The 20018-nt window shown below is 38.6% G+C and overlaps 1 protein-coding gene across 3 annotated transcripts in view; it reads left to right on the forward strand.

Moving 5' to 3' along the window:
- The first annotated feature begins 79 nt into the window (after window positions 1-79).
- The window catches only part of ska2 (spindle and kinetochore associated complex subunit 2), a 42664-nt gene continuing 22725 nt past the window's right edge, over window positions 80-20018 (forward strand). For 2 of the 3 annotated variants that reach the window (XR_006315774.1, XR_006315773.1), the window contains exons 1-2: window positions 80-255; window positions 14789-14871. Coding sequence is in view for 1 of the 3 variants with exons in the window: in XM_043718154.1 (XP_043574089.1) it covers window positions 156-255; window positions 14789-14871 (183 nt within the window). In the remaining 2 variants the exon portion in view is untranslated. The remainder of the gene's footprint in view (window positions 256-14788; window positions 14872-20018) is intronic. The other variant, XM_043718154.1, reaches the window with a different exon arrangement.

The following is a 20018-nucleotide window of genomic DNA, read 5'->3' on the forward strand; positions in this document are numbered from 1 at the left end:
CTTGTCCCAGATGTCCAATCGAACAGGTCGGCCTGGCTGTTGTCCAATCGGAAAGCGCGTCCTAAACGACAGTAGGTGGTGGGAATGGTTTGTCCATTCAGGAGACAGGTTTGATCCAATTGGAATACAGAATCGTGCAGTAACCGACCAATAGGATGCTACGTATCATCACGTCCGCGAGCCCCCTTTATCGGTTTGCCTTCGGAATGTCAACTATTCAATATGGAGGCCGCGGTCAACAAGCTGGAAGCGATGGTAAGAGGTTTTATTAAAAAAAATTAAAAAAATTATTGAATGGTAGGGGGCGAATTTTAACGTAAGAAACCTATTGCATTGGGTAGAGTAAAGCCTTGTGGTCGCGGGAAAAAAGTTTTTTAAAACCCTTCGCGAGCGCGTTGGGTGTTTTTTTATGGTTAAAACTTTAATTTGTTTGAAAGCCCCTCGTCTTGATTTGCATCCGGGTAACTGGTGCGAAAATGGCGGGAGTGGGATTTCTCTCTCTTCCCAAAGCGGCGGCGGCGCCCACTCCGACGTCTTTGTGATGTTTTTTTCTCTTTCTCTTTCGATCGGAATGGCCTCGATCCAGAGCATGGGGGTTTTAGTCGGTATTCGGGGAATCAGCAGCTATTCTGGTGATGAAACGTGCGGAAGAGGGGAGGGGTGGGGGTGGGGTGTTTGCGAGGCGTTCCCGGCGTTTGTCGACGCTCGCGCCCGTTCTTCGCCGTGCGCGCGCCTTCGCGTGGTGAAGATCGCTTGCTCCGGAGTGCGGGACGACGCGGCGGCTTCCGTGTGCGCGCCCACGCTTCAACTGCTGTTACCGCCCGCCGAGCTCTTCGGTCGACGCCCCCCCCCCCAGTCAATAGGACCCGCTCGTTTTAAACTGTCGACCCGATCTAATCGGGATCACCTTTTTCATTTTTTTTCAAAAATAATGTTCGTAGAAACATTTTGTTTTTATTTCGTACCTTTTCCTTGTTTTTGCTTTTTTTTTGCAAGTGGCAAAACTGATTTAAAGACAAATGAGCTGCGGTGCATCTTTTATTAACCGGATTGTGTCCGAAGGCAATTCTCCTCCACCCCTCCCAAAAAGTAGGAGAAGCTTGTCCGCGCGCCCCCGAGGGGTGCCGTAGTGGTTGTATGTTTTAAATGCTTGTTTGCAGCATTTCACAGTTATAAACTCTATTCTCCCATGGATTTGCACCCGTGCCTCTGAATTGCACCATTTCTGTTCACCATTTTCTGTGCTCAGTTAGGCATTTGAGCTTCAGAGGTGATTTAGTCGAGTGGAACTGCTGGCTTTGGACAAACGAAGTGTTGTTTTTCCTTTTTTTTTAAATCGTCGTCAACTCCACGAATAACCTTTCAAGAGTTTTTTTTAAAAAGGTGTGCTGTGTTCCTGCTCAATAAGGCAGTGGCATTTGTTTTAGACCTGCTGCTTACATTCCCTGAGCCATTCCGAATGCTCTATTCAGACATACACACGAAATATTGGCATGTTATTTGTCAAACATTTTTACTGAGAACTGCTTGGATCTGTGACTGAATTTGATTCTTCAACAGTGAGAGGAAGCCATGGAAGTTTAGGATTTAATCTGGCAATTGTGGAGGAAAGTTAAGAGTCTTTTTTTAAATCCGTGTTTTTCAAACAAAAATAAGATTTAAAAACTGTTGTTAAATTAAGTCAAACTCTGACTTAATTCAAAGCAATCCACTAATTAAATACAGGGCGGCTCAGTGGTTAGCACTGCTGCCTCACAGCACCAGGGCACCAGGTTTGATTCCAGCCTCTGGTGACTGTCTGTGTGGAGTTTGCACATTCTTCTTGTGTCTGCGTGGGTTTCCTCCGGGTGCTCCGGTTTCCTCCCACAGTTCAAAAGATGTGCAGATCAGGTGAATTGGCCATGCTAAATTGCCCCATAGTGTTAGGTCAATTAGTCAGAGGGAAATAGGTCTGGATGGCTTACTCTTCGGAGGTCGGTGTGTACTGGTTGGGCCGAAGGGTCTGTTTCCACACTAAGGAATCTAATCTAAGAGTCCACTGGTGGGAGAGCATTATAATGCTGCTGAAAAGCTATTTCTATATATGCTTCTGTGTATGATTTTGTAACCTTTTGAAGTTCTTGAAAGAAACATTCCGTGCGCATATTGCAAAAATTAATACGTTGAGTGTTGAGGTTATAGATAGCTATATTGTACATATATGGATGCATGATCCTTTTCTGGTTGGCAGTATCTAGCCAGGATTGTGTTCTTGTTTTGAAAGGCTGCTATTTGTAGAAATATCTACTGTTTCTAGCTGATAACAGCTTATAAATGATATACTGCCTTTACTGTAATAAAATGTTGCAAACTGCTTCAAAGCAGAGTTCAGAATTTCATACTAAGTCACGTGAAGTTGCTTTAAGGCAGATGGCTAAAAGCTTCTTTAAAGAGGTCAGTGATTTTTTTTTAAAGGAAGGTGAGATAGGTGGAGAGGCATGGGAACAAACTCCAGGGCTTGGGGTCTGGCCATCTCAAGGAATAGCTGCCAGTGGTGGAGATATGAAAATCAGAGAAATCCAAGTGACTAGACTTAGGTGAGTGCAGTTTCTTAGAATTGGGTACCTTTCAGGTGAGAGGTATAAACAAAGCCTCATTTATCTCAGGCAGCACTGTTTTGGGGGAGATCAAAATTGGAACGTATTCCTGGTGTGTTGGCCCATTCCTCAGTTGACGTCAAAATTCTGTCATTACCTTGTTACTGTTTATGGGACCTTGCTGAATGCAGATTGACTGCTACACTTCCTACATTACAATGATAACTACACTTTAAAAATATTTCAGTCAAGTGCAGGAGAGTTGAGGCTATGAACGAATTTAAAATTAATGAGCAGCACTAAAATTGATGTGTGGCTTCACTGAGAGGTAGTGTGTGTCAGCAACTAATGGGTTGATGGTGTAAATGGAACTTTTGAGTAAGGACATGGGAACCAATGTTTCAATGATCTTAGTTTTGAACAGAGTAGAAATATTTGGCCAGTTAGCGGTGTGCTGAAATAGTCAAGTCTCAAAGTAGGATGTGTAGATTTCATCAGGTGAGTTAGAATCAGGAAATGCTGTTTCGGTTAATCATTCTACTTGATATGTGGTTGAAAGGTCTTCTCAGTGTCAACACCACCAATGTTAGGAGAAAGTGAGGATTGCAGATGCTGGAGATCAGAGTTGTGTGGTGTTGAAAAAGCACAGCAGGTCAGGCAGCATCTGAGGAGCAGGACAACCACCATTTCGGGCATAAGCCCTTCATCAGGATTCCTGATAAATGGCTTATGCCCGAAACATCAATTCTCCTGTTCCTCGGATGCTGCCTGACCTGCTGTGCTTTTCCAGCACCACACCGTCAAAGTTACAAATGGTCTGGTTCAGTCTCACACTTGTCCAAGAAAAGGATGATGTTAATGGCAAGGAGCAAATACAATGTCTTCATCTTTCCAATATTTAAGTGGGGAAATTTCTGCTCCATTTTTGAAAATGCATGAGGGAAAACAAAATTGAAATGTTGCATCATCAGTTTTCATTAAACTTTTGAAAGCAGTGATTTGCAATATTTGTTTCTCTTTTTGAGCATTCATTTAGGCAGGGGCAAATACCTTCTCATGTTAGTGTTTTTATGAATTTAGTAAATGGAGATTGTAGTGAGAAACGGTTGTAATTCTTCATTGTTGCTACAGTAACTGTGAAACCATTCCTGACTTGCAGTTGCAAACATCTCCACATGATAATGCAGAAATATTTTAGTAATACAATATTAAGTAAAACAACTTGAGTCCCCTTATCATGCTGAATCTATTTGAATTCATGCAATCCTTTTTGATAGGTTTTGTCAGCTAACAGAAAGATGAAAAACCAGTAAAATGTATGCAGATCCTAATATTGGGATGTTTGTTCTTTACAAAGTAATAAGTTTGAGTTGAAGAGCACATTTCATGTTTGATTTTAAATAAAATTTCCGCTCGAGGTCATTGAGCTAGCCATTTTTTAGGATTCTGAAAACAGTAAATAGTAATTACCAAAATTTGACAAGTCTTTGATGCTCCAATCATCAAAAATGGAGATGGGAAGTTAGATCAATAGTCATCTTCCTGATAAATTAACATGAGGCCATGTCTTCCTGTGACAGAAATTCCCAGGATACGTTTCAATGAACAGGAACTTTTTTTCTGTGTTATGACCTATTTCCCTAACTAACATAGTTTAAAAGATCTATTGCAGAGTCATTATAACTGAGGCATTGACAGATCACCTGTTTTAGATCACGAAGTCCGTGTTACTGATGAATTCTGTTGCCATTGTTGAAATATATAAATTGGACCATTTGCTATGTGAAAATGGCAGATGTTTGTTCATGTCCTTTTTTTTAAACCTTAATTGATGTACTTTGCTCTGTTTTCATTCCATTGTTTATACAAGGATATGGGTATATTATGTAATGTTTACTTTTAAAATTGATTAATTCAGAAATATGTTACATTTTTGCAGATACTGTGCAAATACTGTGTTTCTTTGATATAACTGAAGCAGGATAGTATCCTTAAATAATTTGTCAAGATGTTAAATGTTTGTTTATTAATGACTTGGCTAATCTGTCCAGCAAGCATCTGAGCTTTACAGTGGAGGTTCACGGCAGATGAGGTGCTGCGGGGGACTTGGGAGCTATAGACCAAGATGGGGCCTCTGCTAGAAATGTGGGATGGTGTGATGGTGCTTCATTCTGACATGTAGCCTGCTAATGGTTGCTGTTGAGTCTGCTCTGAATAACAAACAACATGGATGAGAAACTTAAGCATTGAACATCCTTCTGAAATTAAATCTTTAAGAAATTAATAGGTTCAGGAAAGTATTTTTAGTGAGTATGTGTTCTGAAAGTAAGTAAATAATATTTTTCGGAGATGGTCTTGGTTTGTCCAGGTTTTTTGGTATTCTGAAGTTAGGCTGTTAAATTTTTTTGTTTTCTGCAATCTTCCATCAAATTTTAAACTGTAAATTGTATTTGACTTTTTCCAATTTTAAAAATAAGTTCTTCCAACACGACTGAAACTATTAAACCTTTTTGTTTTTGTTCTTGTTGAATTATTAGTGTATTAAGAACTATGGAGAGTGCTGCAGTTGTGGCAGTATTCTGTTCTGTAGTATCTGACTGACACTAGAATATAGTTCTAGTTCTAGGGCTTGGTTATCCCTTCCTGAATAATTGAAGGTTGTGCCAAATAAAGCTGATTTGTTTTCCAACTTTGATGTTTGTGATGTCTGTTAGAAATTCCCTACCATCAAACTTGCTGCCCTTTGTCCGTTCGTCCAGTGCCCTTTTTATGTTGTACTACTAGTGATAACAGAAAAAAGCAGTGCAATATTAAAAGGGCATTGGCTGGCGATGAGATCAAAGCCTATAGGAGCTACAGTTCAGTGGACATTTCTTCCCCAACCACCACTGCTCCTCCCCCATCCCAAAAGGACTTTCTTGTGAAGGAGCAGATGTTTACCAGTGAGAATTTCATTGGTGGGTAAGTTGGAGCTGATGGTACTTTTTTTATACTGAGGAAATTTTGAAGAAAATTTTAAAAATCTGGTGCTATAAATCAAAATCATGAATCTACATTTTGAAACATCATTATTTATTAATTCTGTTTAAAAAATTCTTGAATGAGTGACGCCATGTATTCATGATATATGTTATCCATTTTATCACAATTGTATCCTTTCTCCAAACTGGTTTTAGAATTGCATGGAAGTTATTTCTGATCTGACGTGTAGAATCCCTGTTTTTGCACCACATCAGTGTTGATGCAAAGCAATTTTAAGCCTGCATTTATTGTACTTGTATGATATGTGTGATCTGTAGTCCCCTAACATGAGATGGATCAGAATTTTCAGATTTGAAATGTTGAATGCATTGAAATCAGTGATAAACAAATTAGTTCATTGGGCCCATGGATGCATGCTTCTCTGGCAAATTAATTTTAATTTTGGATCATACCCCTGCTTTCTGCAGTCGTGAATTCCACAGGCTCACCGCTCTTCTTGAGGTGTGGAGAAATTTCTTCACGTAGTTCTAAATGTTTTATTATGTATCCTTTGACTGTGACCCCTGATTGATTTTGGACTCCCCTGTCATGGATCTATCCTGTCTAGCCTTGTTAATACTTCATATTTCTATTAAATATTCTCCACTGCCACTATTCTTCTAAACAGCAAATGTAATCCTAATAAATTCAACCTGTCCTCATGTGCCAGTCCTTCCATCCCAGGAGTCAGTCGGGTAGACCTTCGCTGCACTCCTCCTAGCAAGAATATCCTTCCACTGAAAGAGATGAAACAGCGCACAATTTTGAAGATGTGATCTCTCTGATGACCTATAGAATTGCAGCAAGGCATCTCTGCTCCTGTGCTTGCATCTTGCTATGAAGGCCAATATATTTGCCACTTTTATTGTCTGCTATACCTCAGTGACTGATGTGCATGGACATAGGCTTTGTTACACATTCCCATCTGTTTATAACCATTCTGAATTCTGGGCTTTCCTGTTTTTGCTCCTCAAATGGATAATCTTGCATTTATTCACATTGTACTGCATCTGTAATGGATTTATCTGCTCACTCAGCTTGTGCAGATCACACTGAAGCATCTCTGCATCCTCCTCCCAGGTTGCCTTCCCACTCACCCAGTCATTTGCAAATTTCGAGATGTTATGTTTAGTTCTTTCATCTAAACAGTTACTGTGTATTGTGAATAGTTGGGAGTCCTACCAGTGATTTCACTGGTACCCCATCAGTCAGTTGATTTTCATTTTGAGATTGCCAGCCATTAGCATGAAGCAATTATATAATTTTGTCCAGATTGTTGGAACGCACTCCAAGCAGCCAGGATGCAGACGAAAGTTATTTACTACTTTGAAGTAGTAAAACCTGAGAAGTGTAGAATATGGAAGAAATTGGGTTATACCCTGTGTTACAACACCAATGGGAGTTATGAAATAATAAGTTTGGAAATCTCTCACATTTCTTGTGTTTATCTTCCAGCTGGAGTTGCTGTTGAGAAAGACCAAGAATTACTGTAGATAGTCTTTACCTTTTATCTGTAGACCAGGTGAGAAGGTAGTGCCTCTTAGTTATCTCATGTTGAGTATAATTTAATTCATAAATTTAAATTTCTGTTTGTCCTGTGGTTCATGAGCTTTTACAGTTTATGCTTACATTAATATGACAGCAAAAAAGACTTCCTACCTAGACTTGAACCTCAAATTAAATTTTCTCTAAAACCTTAACTATCTGATAACCACTCCCAATATATTAGGATGTTAAGTTCAGTAATAATGAGATTGATTTTTCTGGGTTGACATCTCACTATCAGGTTATTTTTTAAGTAAAATATTACTTTTAAACTAAATACTTATGAATGTTCATAGCTTGATAATTGAGTTTTAAATCATATCTCGAGAATATTATTTTAGAAAATATTTCAACAAACCTTTTAGTGGCTAATGTTCATAGAAATTGGCTAAGATTGATTGCTTTTACAGATCAGTTTGTTGGGGTGGGACAGTTGAAAGTTCTACAGTCCTTCTAGGCTTGCTGCTGACAGATGCTCTGACTTTATTGCACTACTGTGTTTCACAGCTAGCAGTGCAATAGTATTGTCAAAGCATCTGAAGGTAGGTCAGATCATCGCGGCGGAGAATTTGAAATCGACACCTGGCCATGGGCAGCACAGTGGACTCTTTATGAGCACAGGTTTTGTGTTCTTAAACTGCAGTCTGGCACCAAATGTTGTCATGAAGTAGGAGTATAGTAAGACAGCAGGAGTAACATTTTTGATTTTATTTTTGTCTTGTGAATTCTAAGAAGATTGGATACTTTTCTGCTTAGTTAAGTGTAAAATTGCATGCAGAAATGGTTAGAGCCAGATGAGGCTTTAAGAGCATTAAGAATGCTGTGTGACAAGATCTATGCAAAAAAACAGGCTATTGAATCACTAGTTTTCTTAAAATGCTATTGAAATGTGAATACCATAAGGCAACATGCACTTGTGACATACAAAATAGATTTGACATTGTTTCATTGCAAATAGTGGTAGGGTGGCAACCTCATTGTGAGTTTTCAGGTTTTTGACATACTTCATCTTAACATGAACATGGGAAGATGGGCCTCTTTGATGTGGGAGAGAGAATTTAAACGCTTTCTTTAAATTGCACGTGCTTGGTGCATTGATTGGAGTTCAAAGCTGTTATGCTAAAATGTAGGTTTAGGTATGTAGGTTTAAAATGTAGATTTTTAACTAGAATGTTGAACGCTGTAACTTTTTACTGTGGTAGTAAATTCTTTGGGTATCCTCATTTGTGGGCAAATGAAGTTGAATGGATTTAATGGATATAGGTTTTCTGCAAGATAATTTTGGATTTTTAGTAATGATCAGTGAAATAGAATTTCACACAAGCATTCATTAGAGAAGTGCAATTCATAATCGGGTGTTGGAGTGTCGTCGTGCTTGCAAAATTATTTCTACTCTTTTAAATACCCTCAAAATCTGGGATTCCAGTTATGTATTTCTTTGATCATGCAAATACTGTTTGGCTGTTCAATACTCTTAGTCCATTCAGATGTATATTCCTCTGCAATTGTGGATGCAAAGAATATAGAACAGTTTAGCACAATGCATCCCCTTTGACCCTCGATGTTGTGCTGACCTTTTGCCAAGATAAAGAAATTTTTTCGTTTTACATAGTGATTGTTGTGATATAAAATATATTGCCTGAAAGGATGGTGAAGGAAGATTAAATAGCATCATTTAGAAGGAATTTTGATTAAAAATTTGTTGGGGAGAAAATTACTGTACAAATTGAACAGCAAAGTGGGGTTTAGTTTGCTCTCCAAGTCCCAGTATAGGCATTATGACCAAATGACTACCTGCACTATTCTATAACTTTGGTTTCGTATTGGTATTTCTCACTTCGCAATATTCAAATTTTAATGTCTGTTATTGCAATTAATCAAATCTTTTACAGGATCCAGCAGCCACAGAAAATCCAGTGTCTCGTCTCAACCAACATCTTGGACGTGGGGTTTTGGAATCAAGAGAAATGTTACAACTTGAATGTGTTTACTGCAGGTTGCAGTGTGATTGTGGGCTGCACTGTACATAAGATTGATTAACTTCATAAAGTTGCAATTTCCTTGGCTATACAGTCCATTGCACACTTAATTTTTAAACTATATGCATACATTGGGATGCTGTTTGCAATAAAAGAATGATTTAGCTGTTTGGTTTTGTCACTGGTTATCAGTAATATCTGCCTTTTTACACAGAGACTATTTGAACTGTCTGACTCTGAAGCAGTCTTAATTGCAAGAAATCTAACTTCTGTACTTATTGTCCATTATTGGATTGATTTCTAAAGACATATTTAGTAAAACACTTCAGATCCTAATATTTGTTTGTGAAAATATATTTCCTGTACAATCCTGACTATTGTCCCTGTTACAGATTCACTAAGCAAAAGTGCCAGTATTTCACCATTTGTTCTGTCAAACCTGCGTATAACTTCTTTGCTTCTATTCAGGTTTTTTCTCTCAAACTTGCTTATTGCACTGTATAAGATTATGGGAGAGGGGCTTTTATATTTTAACATTTTTCTTAGTGGCAAAATATTATGTTTCTATGGAAGTTCTTTTAAATGTATGCAGAGTATTTAATGGGTAGTATTGATCATATTGTATGGTATTTTGCAGACTGTTTATTTAGATTATGGGTTAACCCTGTACCTGTGTACAGTATATGTTGTTTGATGTAAATGTTACATTCTATACCTTTTCCTCCCTAAGATTAATTTGGCTTATTTTCAGCTGACCTGTCTTAGTTTATTTCTTTTTGGGTCAAAAAGGTTATTTGGCTGTATTGACTGACCGACCTCTTCTGTCTCTTTATAAACTGTTCTCTAAATAAAAACTCTTATCTTTGCATCTCATTGTGTAACAGTGTGGTTAAGATCAGAAGCTTGAAGATTTCTGACTGTATTGTTCAAATTTCACAGCATGGTATGGCCACCTGTGCTATAAAAGGATATTAAACTTCAACACACCAGTTTGCATAAGGCATTTTGAGGTAATGAACTAAATGTTATTCCTGCTTCCAGCACACTAAGATCTCACTGCACTATCATTTCGATGTTCATTTGCATCCTAATTCACTAAATGCAGCAAAAATCTGATGGATTTATACATATGGATTCCAGCAGAGCATCTTTCAGAAGTAGTTCTGAAGAAGTCTTGACAGACTCAATTCTGTTTTTTTTGTCCGCAGCTGCTACAAGACCTGCTGAGTTTCTCCAGCATTTTGTGTGTTTATTAGGTCAAGAGTTTTCTCCTTTCTGTCTTCCTCCATTTTTGAATAGAAGTGTTATGTTTGAGGTTTTCCAATCCACTGGAACCCTTTCAGAATCCCGAGTATTTTGGAAGATTGTGATGAATGCAAACATTATCTCTGAAGCTGCTTCCTTTTAGATTCTAGGATAAAGGGCATGAGATATATCCAGGGGACTTATTGGCCTTTAATCCCATTCGAGGCTGTTGTGATGCAATGGTAATGTCCCTCCATCTGAGCCAGCAGGCTAATTTTCAAGTCCCACCTATTCCTGAAATGTCATGACGTCTCTCAAAAGGTTGATTAGAAAATGGTTTATTAATTATTAAGCTTTATTAATACTTTTTTCTACTGACTATTCCTAGGATGCCTCTACTGTGAAGATGAATACAAGATGCTTGTTTAAAGTCTTCTCTAATTTCCTTGGTTTCCATTAATTCCCCATACTCATTCAAGTTTGCTGTTTGAAACTTTTACTGTAATTTTCCCAGTCCACTCTGGCCTCAACCTGTAATTTTTCTATTAAAGTTTAAAGCACTAGTTTCAGATCCTAATTTCTAATTTTCGTAAACTGAATGTGAAACCTTTCAGAGGACTTTTTCCTGTGAGGTCACCAATTAATCCTGTCTCATTACATATTATCAGGTCTGGGTACACTGTTCCCTGGTCAGTTCCAGCGCACATTGTGCGAAGAAACTAAACTCATCATTCAGGTTATGTTTATCTCCAGTTTTTATATATGAAGATTAAAATTGTCCATATTTATTGCAGGCTTTTCTTTACAGGCCCAATTTATCTCTTGACCTGTACTCTGTCCTACAGTGGGTCATGTAAACCACTCCCAGTGACTTTCCTTTATTTCTTTTGTTATTTATAAATTTATGCCCTAATTTTTGACAGTCAACAGCAAAAATTGGAAATTTATCTTTCACCACCAGACGGATGTATTGTTCAATCTGCAATTCAAATTGCTAATCAATTACAGCAGTTCTTGTTAAAAGGCATTTATGGGCCCTTGGGGAAGGGAGGCTCACAGATGAACACTTGTGCAGCTGTCACCGTAAAGAGAACTGGACACTGGCATCATTTTCTTATTGAAGTTACTATATTCTTGAAATGAAAATAGAAAATTGAATCTGAGGCTTCCTTCGAGCTTGGGTGATGCCAGGGGCCTGTATCTGTTCAGGGAAGGCTGGATAGTGCAATCATTGCATTGTTCAGCTGTGATTCTGTTATTAGAACAATGTTGTCTGTCTGCTCTACAGTGCCCAATCTCTCCATGTCATTTCTCTGTATTTATCTGTATCTGGTGGACTTGTGTTATGCAAAAATCAAGAGTGTCCGTGCAAGATTGGAGTTGAATTTGTCAATCTTAGTTGCAAAGATAGGTCTGGCCACATAGCTGCAGAATGTTCTGTTGATTTGGACTGTCATACTACTGAATCCTTGGAAAGTTTATGCAGAGTAGCTGTATACCAGAAGTTCATTAGGCAGTGGTTCATATGTAAAGTTCTTAAGGCCCTGTGGAAAAATAATGATTCCCTGAACAGACTGTCAAAGTCACTTGGTAGGATGCCTCGTGGTCAGAACTTTAAAACAAACTTCAAGACGTAGCTTGGTTTGTGGTGAGAAGGAACTTCTGGTAGATCTTTGTGTGCCTGGAATCTCACTGTATCCATTCTGACCACAAGGCCGCTGGCTGCAGAGAGGAAGAGATTTTTGTACATCTCCTAAAATATATCTGAGCAAAACAGAACTGGAAAGGCAAGTGGTGATATTGTTGTGGTTCATCCTGAGAAGCTCTTTAGCAATGCAATTCTGTGACCTCTGCAAATAGTCTGTGGAGTATAACGTGCATACAATGACCGCTGCTGGAGCACCAGTAACCCAGTGAAAGATGCTTTTTGGTCTATTCAAAACGTGTTGGTCATCCATTGCAAAGAGTTGTTCATGGCTTAGTTTTACAGACTGATGCATTCAAAGATCCAGGACCATGTTCTGAGGGAACCTCTTAAATCATGGAATAGCCACTGCAAAGACTCCATCAGGATCAGTCACATTCTAATGTGCTCCAACCATGTTGCGCTGACAGGCTGGGACCTACATAGAACCATTCCAGCTGTACATAGCAGTCTGTATTTGACATGAAGTGAATATAATCTAATTACAAATAGAAGCACCTCGTCACATACTGAATTGAAATATATTATGTTTCTGTGTAACATGGAAACTGGGATATTTAATAAAATTTTCCAGTGGCAGATTACTTATGAAATGTTTTTTGCAGTGGGGATAAAACCTGAGTTTTTAAACATGTATTAAATTATGCTGTAAATCTATTTGTAAGTTCATAATTATCAGTTGGCAGATTTTCTTTCTTGTGCTGTGTTACATGAGAGAAGATATTCATAAAAGCCAATATTCCAACCACAAAAGGATCAGTTTAAGTTCCAAACTTGCAGTTTTTAGTTAGCAGTATAGAAATCGGATTACTGGTTTTTGATTTTTTTTGGCTGGGGGGGTCAAAATGATGGAAGGAATTTGGAGTTTAATCTCATTTTCAAGTATTAATAACTTGGTGGAGGATATACTGAACAAATGCAATCAGAGTTGACTCTATACTGATTGTGTCAGTTTTTAGGTATTCAGAGATACAGTCCTGGGAAAAAATAAAATGCCATTTTATTGATCAAAGATCTTGAAATTGTAATTATAATCCTCCATTTGTTTTTATTATTGAGGTTTATTAGAACCATCATAATGTTGACCTTCAGTTTCTTTAGATCTTTTACCTTAACCTTCCTGTCTTTTTGGTGTAGCGTTTTAGCGTAGGAGCTGTACCAATGTTGTATAGGGCAAAAGTGAGGACTGCAGATGCTGGAAATCTGAGTCTAGATTAGAGTGGTGCTGGAAAAGCACAGCAGGTCAGACCGTATTCGAGGAGCAGGAAAATCGACTTCGGGCAAACGCCCTTCATCAGGAATGAAGGCAGTGACCCTTTGGGGTGAGAGATAAGTGGGAGGGGGATGGGGCTGGGGAGAAGGTAGCATAGGCAGGTAGGATAGGTTCACGAGGATGGTGCTGAGCTGGAAGGTTGGGACTGGGGTAAGGTCGGGGGAGGTCCGTTGACATTTCCACGACCTCCAAATGGACCCCACCAGGGATATATTTCCCTCCCACTTTCCGCAAAGACCGTTCCTTCTGACTACCTGGTCAGGTCCGTGCCCCCCAACAAACCACCTTCCCCTTCCACTGCAAGAATTGGAAAACCTACGCCCACACCTCTCCCCTCACTTCCACCCAAGGCTCCAAAGAAGCCTTCAACATCCATCAAAGTTTCACCTGCACAGCCACCAATGTCATTTATTGTATCCGTTGCTCCCGATGCAGTCTCCTCTACATTGGGGAGACTGGACGCCGCCTTGCAGAGTGCTTTAGGGAACATCTATGGGACACCCACACCAATCAACCCCACCGCCCCATAGCCCAACATTTCAACTCCCCATCCCACTCTGCCGAGGACATGCAGGTCCTGGGCCGCCTCCCTGTCACTCCCTCACCACCCAATGCTTGGAGGAAGAATGCCTCAGAACACTTCAACCCCTGGGGCATCAATGTGGACTTCACAAGATTCCTCATTTCCCCTCCTGCCACCTTACCCCTGTCCCAACCTTCCAGCTCAGCACCATTCTCATGACCTGTTTTACCTGCTTTTGCCCCAAACGTCAATTTCCTGCTCCTTGGATGCTGCCTGACCTGCTGTGCTTTTCCACTGTAATCTAGACCAACGTTGGTCATCTCAGGCTTTAACTGATCAATTCCTGTGTACTTCACAAAAAAAAGCTTGGGCAAAATACACTAGTAAGCTGTCTAGCTGTTCATTTTGTTCTGTTTGGGTGGGTTTATTGTATTTCTTCTGTCATTTTCATGATTTTATTTGGCTTTTAAAACCAGTTGAAGTGCATTTTATGCTTTGAGTATCACTTTTGTTTTTGTCAGCCTTGTGTCTGAATCAGAAAATTGTGGTAAAAGCCCCATTTTACAGAGTTGAGTATATAATCCAGACTTATCCTGAAGAGAGCTGCTAGAACTATCAGAGGTGCTGTTATTTACATGAAATGTTAAACCATGACCCCTGTTGCCCTGTTGTGTGGAGATTTAAGAAGTCCCATAGCACCAGTTTGATGAAAAATGGGGAAGCCTCTGATGTCTTGGCCAGCATGCATTCCTTCAGTCAACACCAAAATCTGTATTTGGTCAGTTATTTCATTGTTCTTTGAGGCCTGGCTGTGTGCAAATTGACTTCAAATGTCCTACATTATAACAGTGGCTACACTTAAGTGGTTCTAAAGCAATGACTGTCTTTGGATGAAAGAATTATGTACAATTTCTTTTATAGATTATTTTAATGAACCAGTTCAGAAATCTTATGACCCCTCTCTGGAACAGGTGGAACTTGAGCGCCTGCCTTCTGTCCCAGAGGTAGGGCACTGCCATGATGTTTTCTATTGATTGATGATATCATTATAGCAAATGGTAACAGAAACACACAAAAAAAAGCTTCATTGGCTGATGGTTGTATCCACATATTTCTCACTGCAATATTTTCCTAATTATCAACAGTTGACTTGTTTAATGTTGATTTTAGAAAGCTGTTAATACCCTTGACTATAATTTGACAAATATTAACTGTTAATTTTTCTGGCTCCCATTATCCCTTTTCAATGATTTCTAATTAAGATTGGAGCTTGAATTGAAAAGCAGCAGTAACAAGCTAGTATTTTTATTGGAGTGAGGTTGGGAGTAGTTTTGTTCTTAACTTTACACGCCCAGCATGTTCATGGTGATTTTATTAGGACAGGCCTATACATTCATTTGGAATTCATTTGTACAGGAGGGCGAAATGACAGATGCAGAATTTCAGGGGTTTAAGTCAAAGTGCAAATAACCCATTTGAACGGTATTACAACTGTTTACCAATTCAAGCCCCAAGCACCTTAATGTTCAGAATAGTAGCAAAGACGTCCACCAATTCGGAATGTTTTAAAATCAATGACTTTTGACATGAGTACTTTTTGAATTGCAGTCATTGTGATTAGCTGTAGAGCGCTTTGGAATGTCTTGATATTGTAAAAGCTGCAAATAAATGCCAGAATGACTTCCTTGACTTTGTTTTATTTTCAGTTCTGGCTGTAAGTGGTACTGATTAGTCTGGACTTTTAGTAAGCAAGATCTGAATGGTTTCCAGATAATCTTGCTGCACCTTCATATTGGAGGAGAAAGAAATGAGAAAACAAATTGCTTTCCATTATAAATCTCTTGTGCCTGCTGAGCTGTCGAGTTGTAAGATTTCGATGTTCACTTTAGCTTTACTTTGAAGATTTAAGTCAGTTACAATTATTAAACCGAGTTGAGAGAGCCAATTTAAATCTAGTTCTGATTAGTTGCAAGAATATTTTCACAAGTTTCACAGAATTTGTTAAATTTATCATAACAAGTGTAAAAGAAATGGTGTTCAATGAAGATTTTTTTTGTCAGTTGATGCACTTAAGGAATGTTCGTTTATTGGCTGACCGGGCATGACCCAAGTGGGTTGAGGTTGTTTTTCTGCTTACGGTCTTACTATGCTTCAAATCACGAAGAGTCTCCACTTGTTAGCCCTTGCTATCTGCCCCATCCCCTGTGCTTGATCAGATGCATTCTGAAATCAAACTGACTAAACAGTACATGCTCAATTCCTAATCGGTTTTTTTAAAGGACTGGTCAGCTCTCTGATATTTCTTCGTACTATCTCCTCATTTGTTCTTTGAAATATCAATCGTATCCCTTTTTATGAAAGCTTACTAACTTCATAAATCTTGACCAGCATAGCTTTGGTTGAGTAATTTGTACACCTGTTCAGAGAAACGAGTGCTTAATGTCCCAAATATTTTGAAGCCTATCGATACTCTTTAACTACAATGACAATGTGGTATTCAATTACTCTTGAAACGTGAAACCATTTCACCAATGTTAGTTTCAAAAGACTATACCAGCTTAGTTTATAGTCCAAAAGACCTACTATATACTTAAGTTACTAAATGAAACCATTTTAAAAAGCATTTTACCTCGAAGGATACTTGCGTTTATTAGCCTAAGTTTACATTAGCCAGTGCTGTAAAAATGACCTAAAACCATAACTCTGTGACTTACTTTTGACATGTCATATAGCTGTTCTTGCAGAAGTGTTCCAGAACTAAATGTTTAAAAGAAATTAATTGCTTACTTAACTAAAATAATTTAACCCTGCAAAATGCATTTAATATCCTAGCACTGACTGCAGTTCTGCTTTTCTTGATCTCTCCAGGTAAAGGAGGCTTATATTGGGAGACAAATTACTTTGTCATTCCAGCTAGTTATCCATTTTGAGTGTTTCAAGGCTTTAACTTAGGGTAAAGCTTCATTTTGGCTAGTTTTTTTTACAGTACCCAATTAGTGCCTTTTTATTTTTGTTGTCATCATCCATCAATCCTCTTTGTACTGAAATTATTACATAATCCTAAATGTTGTAGATGCATGTTCCTATTAATGTGTTTTGGTTCGTGGGTATATTTTTAACAAATATTGATGGGTACATTGACGTATGCCAAGAGCACCCTGAATTTTGTTCTGTTTGTGGCTTTTCATTAAGTTGTCAAAGTTTTCCTGATGATTGGGCTACATTCTAAAATGATTGAATTATATTTACAGTATTCCATATAAACACTAATGATTTTTCATTATCATAAGCAAATTTTTGCTCTCTATTTCTGTGACAGTAAGAAAACTGTTCTGCGTTCTTTTAAATAGAAAGGGTACATTTGTAATATATGACATGTCATGTCAGTCAGTCAGATTGATGGGTTGCAATATAATCCTGAAGCATAGACTTCTTTAGACTTATCTGTGGTGCACAAGCACCTTTTTCTTTTCAAACAAAAGTTCCAGTTAGGATGTATTTTTAAGAAGTAACAGTTTTTTTGTCGATGCTCAAGTACTGGGACCCTATCGATATTGCCTCTGCTTTGTAGATAGCTGTGAGTAGTGCAATATTGCTTATAGGGTTTCAGTGTTTGAGAATTGCGGCCTGGCCTACGCCCATCGCTAAGCTTTAATGTTCACATCAACAAAGTTGTGAAACAAGTGTTTATACTTTTCTAGTGGTGAAAGAAATGGGGGAAGATGTGCAACACTAAGTCAGTCATTTAAGAGGCATTTGGTTGGGCATATGAATAGGAAGGGTTTGGAGGGATATGGGCCGGGTGCTGGCAGGTGGGACTAGGTTGGGTTGGGATATCTGGTCGGTATGGACAGGTTGGACCAAAGGATCTGTTTCCATGCTGTATAACTCTGACTGTAATTGCAATTGGCTCCAACCCTGCTAATAGTTCAATTAAGAATATTCTGAAGATTCCTGAAGAAGGGCTTATGCCCGAAACATTGATTCTCCTGCTCCTTGGATGCTGCCTGACCTGCTGCACTTTTCCAGCAACACATTTTTCAGCAATATTCTGAAGATGTATGGTTTTGATGTTTGAGCGAATCCTAGCTTAATCTTATTTACGTAGGTGTTGTAATTTGGCTACAATGACTTTGCCAATAACAGGATCTAGCTAATCCGTAATGATCCTGTAATGGCTAAGGTCCACTTAAAAACTTCCCACAATGTTAAAGGTGGGAGTTGTGCCGAAGTAACTTCACCAAGTTATACATATGAGGCTAGACATGAGCCTAGCCTAGGATTTTGGTGACTTATCCTTCAAAAATCACATCCTAGTCCAGTGCAGTTTGTTTTATTTGGCAACGCATAAATGCTCTTCTGTGGAAATCTCTTAACTGTTGAAGACTTTAATGTCTTTCTACAAGTACTGCTGTAATTAGCTGCCTCAGCACGCATTGCAAATTGTATATCGGAGCCTCCTGGTGGTGAATCGACAATTCAATTTTTTTATATTGTTAGCTGTCACAAACCTGGAAATGAGAGCGCCCTTCAAAACGCCAAGATGTCTCAAGGCACTTTCCTCTGAATTAAGCACTTTTGATGTGTAGTCACTGTTGTCATATATTACAGCAGCAAAAATTTACACATACCAAGCTTTTGCCAACAGCAATGAGACTATGCCTGGATAATCTGTTCTGATAATAGTGTTTGCGGCAAACCTATTGCAAACTCCTTTCTCGTGTGTTGTAGAATCTGTTCTGCGCATCTAATCTGAAAGATGGCATTTCCCTCAGTACAGTCCCAAAGTGTAAGATTAGATTATGTACCAAAACTCGAATAGGGCTTGAACGTATGACTAGTTTGGAGGAGAGTGTGCTCCCAGAGAGCCAAGTCATCAATATAAGTATTTGTATTGATGTATTTTCAATATACCCTGGAATGGGCAGATATTAAGTCCTATATTTAAGATTGAATTCGTCCCAATCTTGATGAAAGAAATGTTAGAGTGTCACCTAGTATTGCAAAGTGAATGTTCTTCATTGGAAGTGGATCTAGAAGCAGAAAACTTTGGGGGGTGCTGGTGGTATAGTATATGTCTTTCAGCTAGACCTTGAACAGATCCATTGGAGAATAGAAGGACAGCATATCATTATTATTAGATTTCTCTCTATTTCTTTAAAAGAACACACAGTCCAGAAGCAAATGCTGGCCAATATGTATCTAATATTGAGTTCTTACTCTCATGTGGCACAACTTGCCCATTTGGTTCATTGGAGATAAGAAGGAGAAGGAATGTAAGTGGACCCAATTTGCAAAGTCAAACGGTTGTGGGAGTAAGCTACATAATGGTATTTTTGTTTCAAAAATAATTAAATGTTATTGGGGAGCGAGGCAGTATCTTCTATATTGATTTTAAAAATCAGGAAGACATTATTCTGATAGTTGCTATTAATAACTTTGTGGTTTCATGCTACCAAAGAAAAAGAGTGCAATGAATATATGTGGGTGAGATAAACTAGTTGTTTTCCTTTGGTAACATTGTTTCCTTGTATTATTTTAAGAGGTTTTCAATTACAGCATCCCAAAGTAAGGAAACATTTGGTTTTCTAAAGGCACAAACTACGTTTTTTGAATAGCAATGTCACTGAGTAATTTATAGTGTACATTGTGCAGACCTAAGAAGAACAGCACAATTGATTTGGTGACTGCAAAAAAGATGACGTTTCCTATCCGTGCACGATGCAGTATAGTGGAGAAGTAAATTTTGGAACCTTTAAATTAATTTGTTTGAAACTGGAAATATTTGAAATTAGTGGTTGTTAATCATGAGCATTTGTGAGGCATGCCACTGATCTAGTTTCTTAAAGTTCCTCTTTGTTTTAAATTTTTGGAGATGAATTCACAAGGTCAGTTACAGACACTTTCCTCAAGAAAGAGGTGGTGGTTACATCAACTAGTAGGTCAGCAAGCTATCTGAAATATAGAGTCATAGAGATGTTCAGCATGGAAACAGACCCTTTGGTCCAACCTATCCATGCCGACCAGATATCCCAACCCAATCTAGTCCCACCTGTCAGTACCTGGCTCATATCCCTCCAAACCCTTCCTATTCATATACTCATCCAAATGCCTCTTAAATGTTGCAATTGTACCAGCCTCCACCACATCC

The sequence above is a fragment of the Chiloscyllium plagiosum genome, chromosome 28 (genome assembly GCF_004010195.1).
Source record: "Chiloscyllium plagiosum isolate BGI_BamShark_2017 chromosome 28, ASM401019v2, whole genome shotgun sequence".
Lineage (NCBI taxonomy): Eukaryota > Metazoa > Chordata > Chondrichthyes > Orectolobiformes > Hemiscylliidae > Chiloscyllium > Chiloscyllium plagiosum.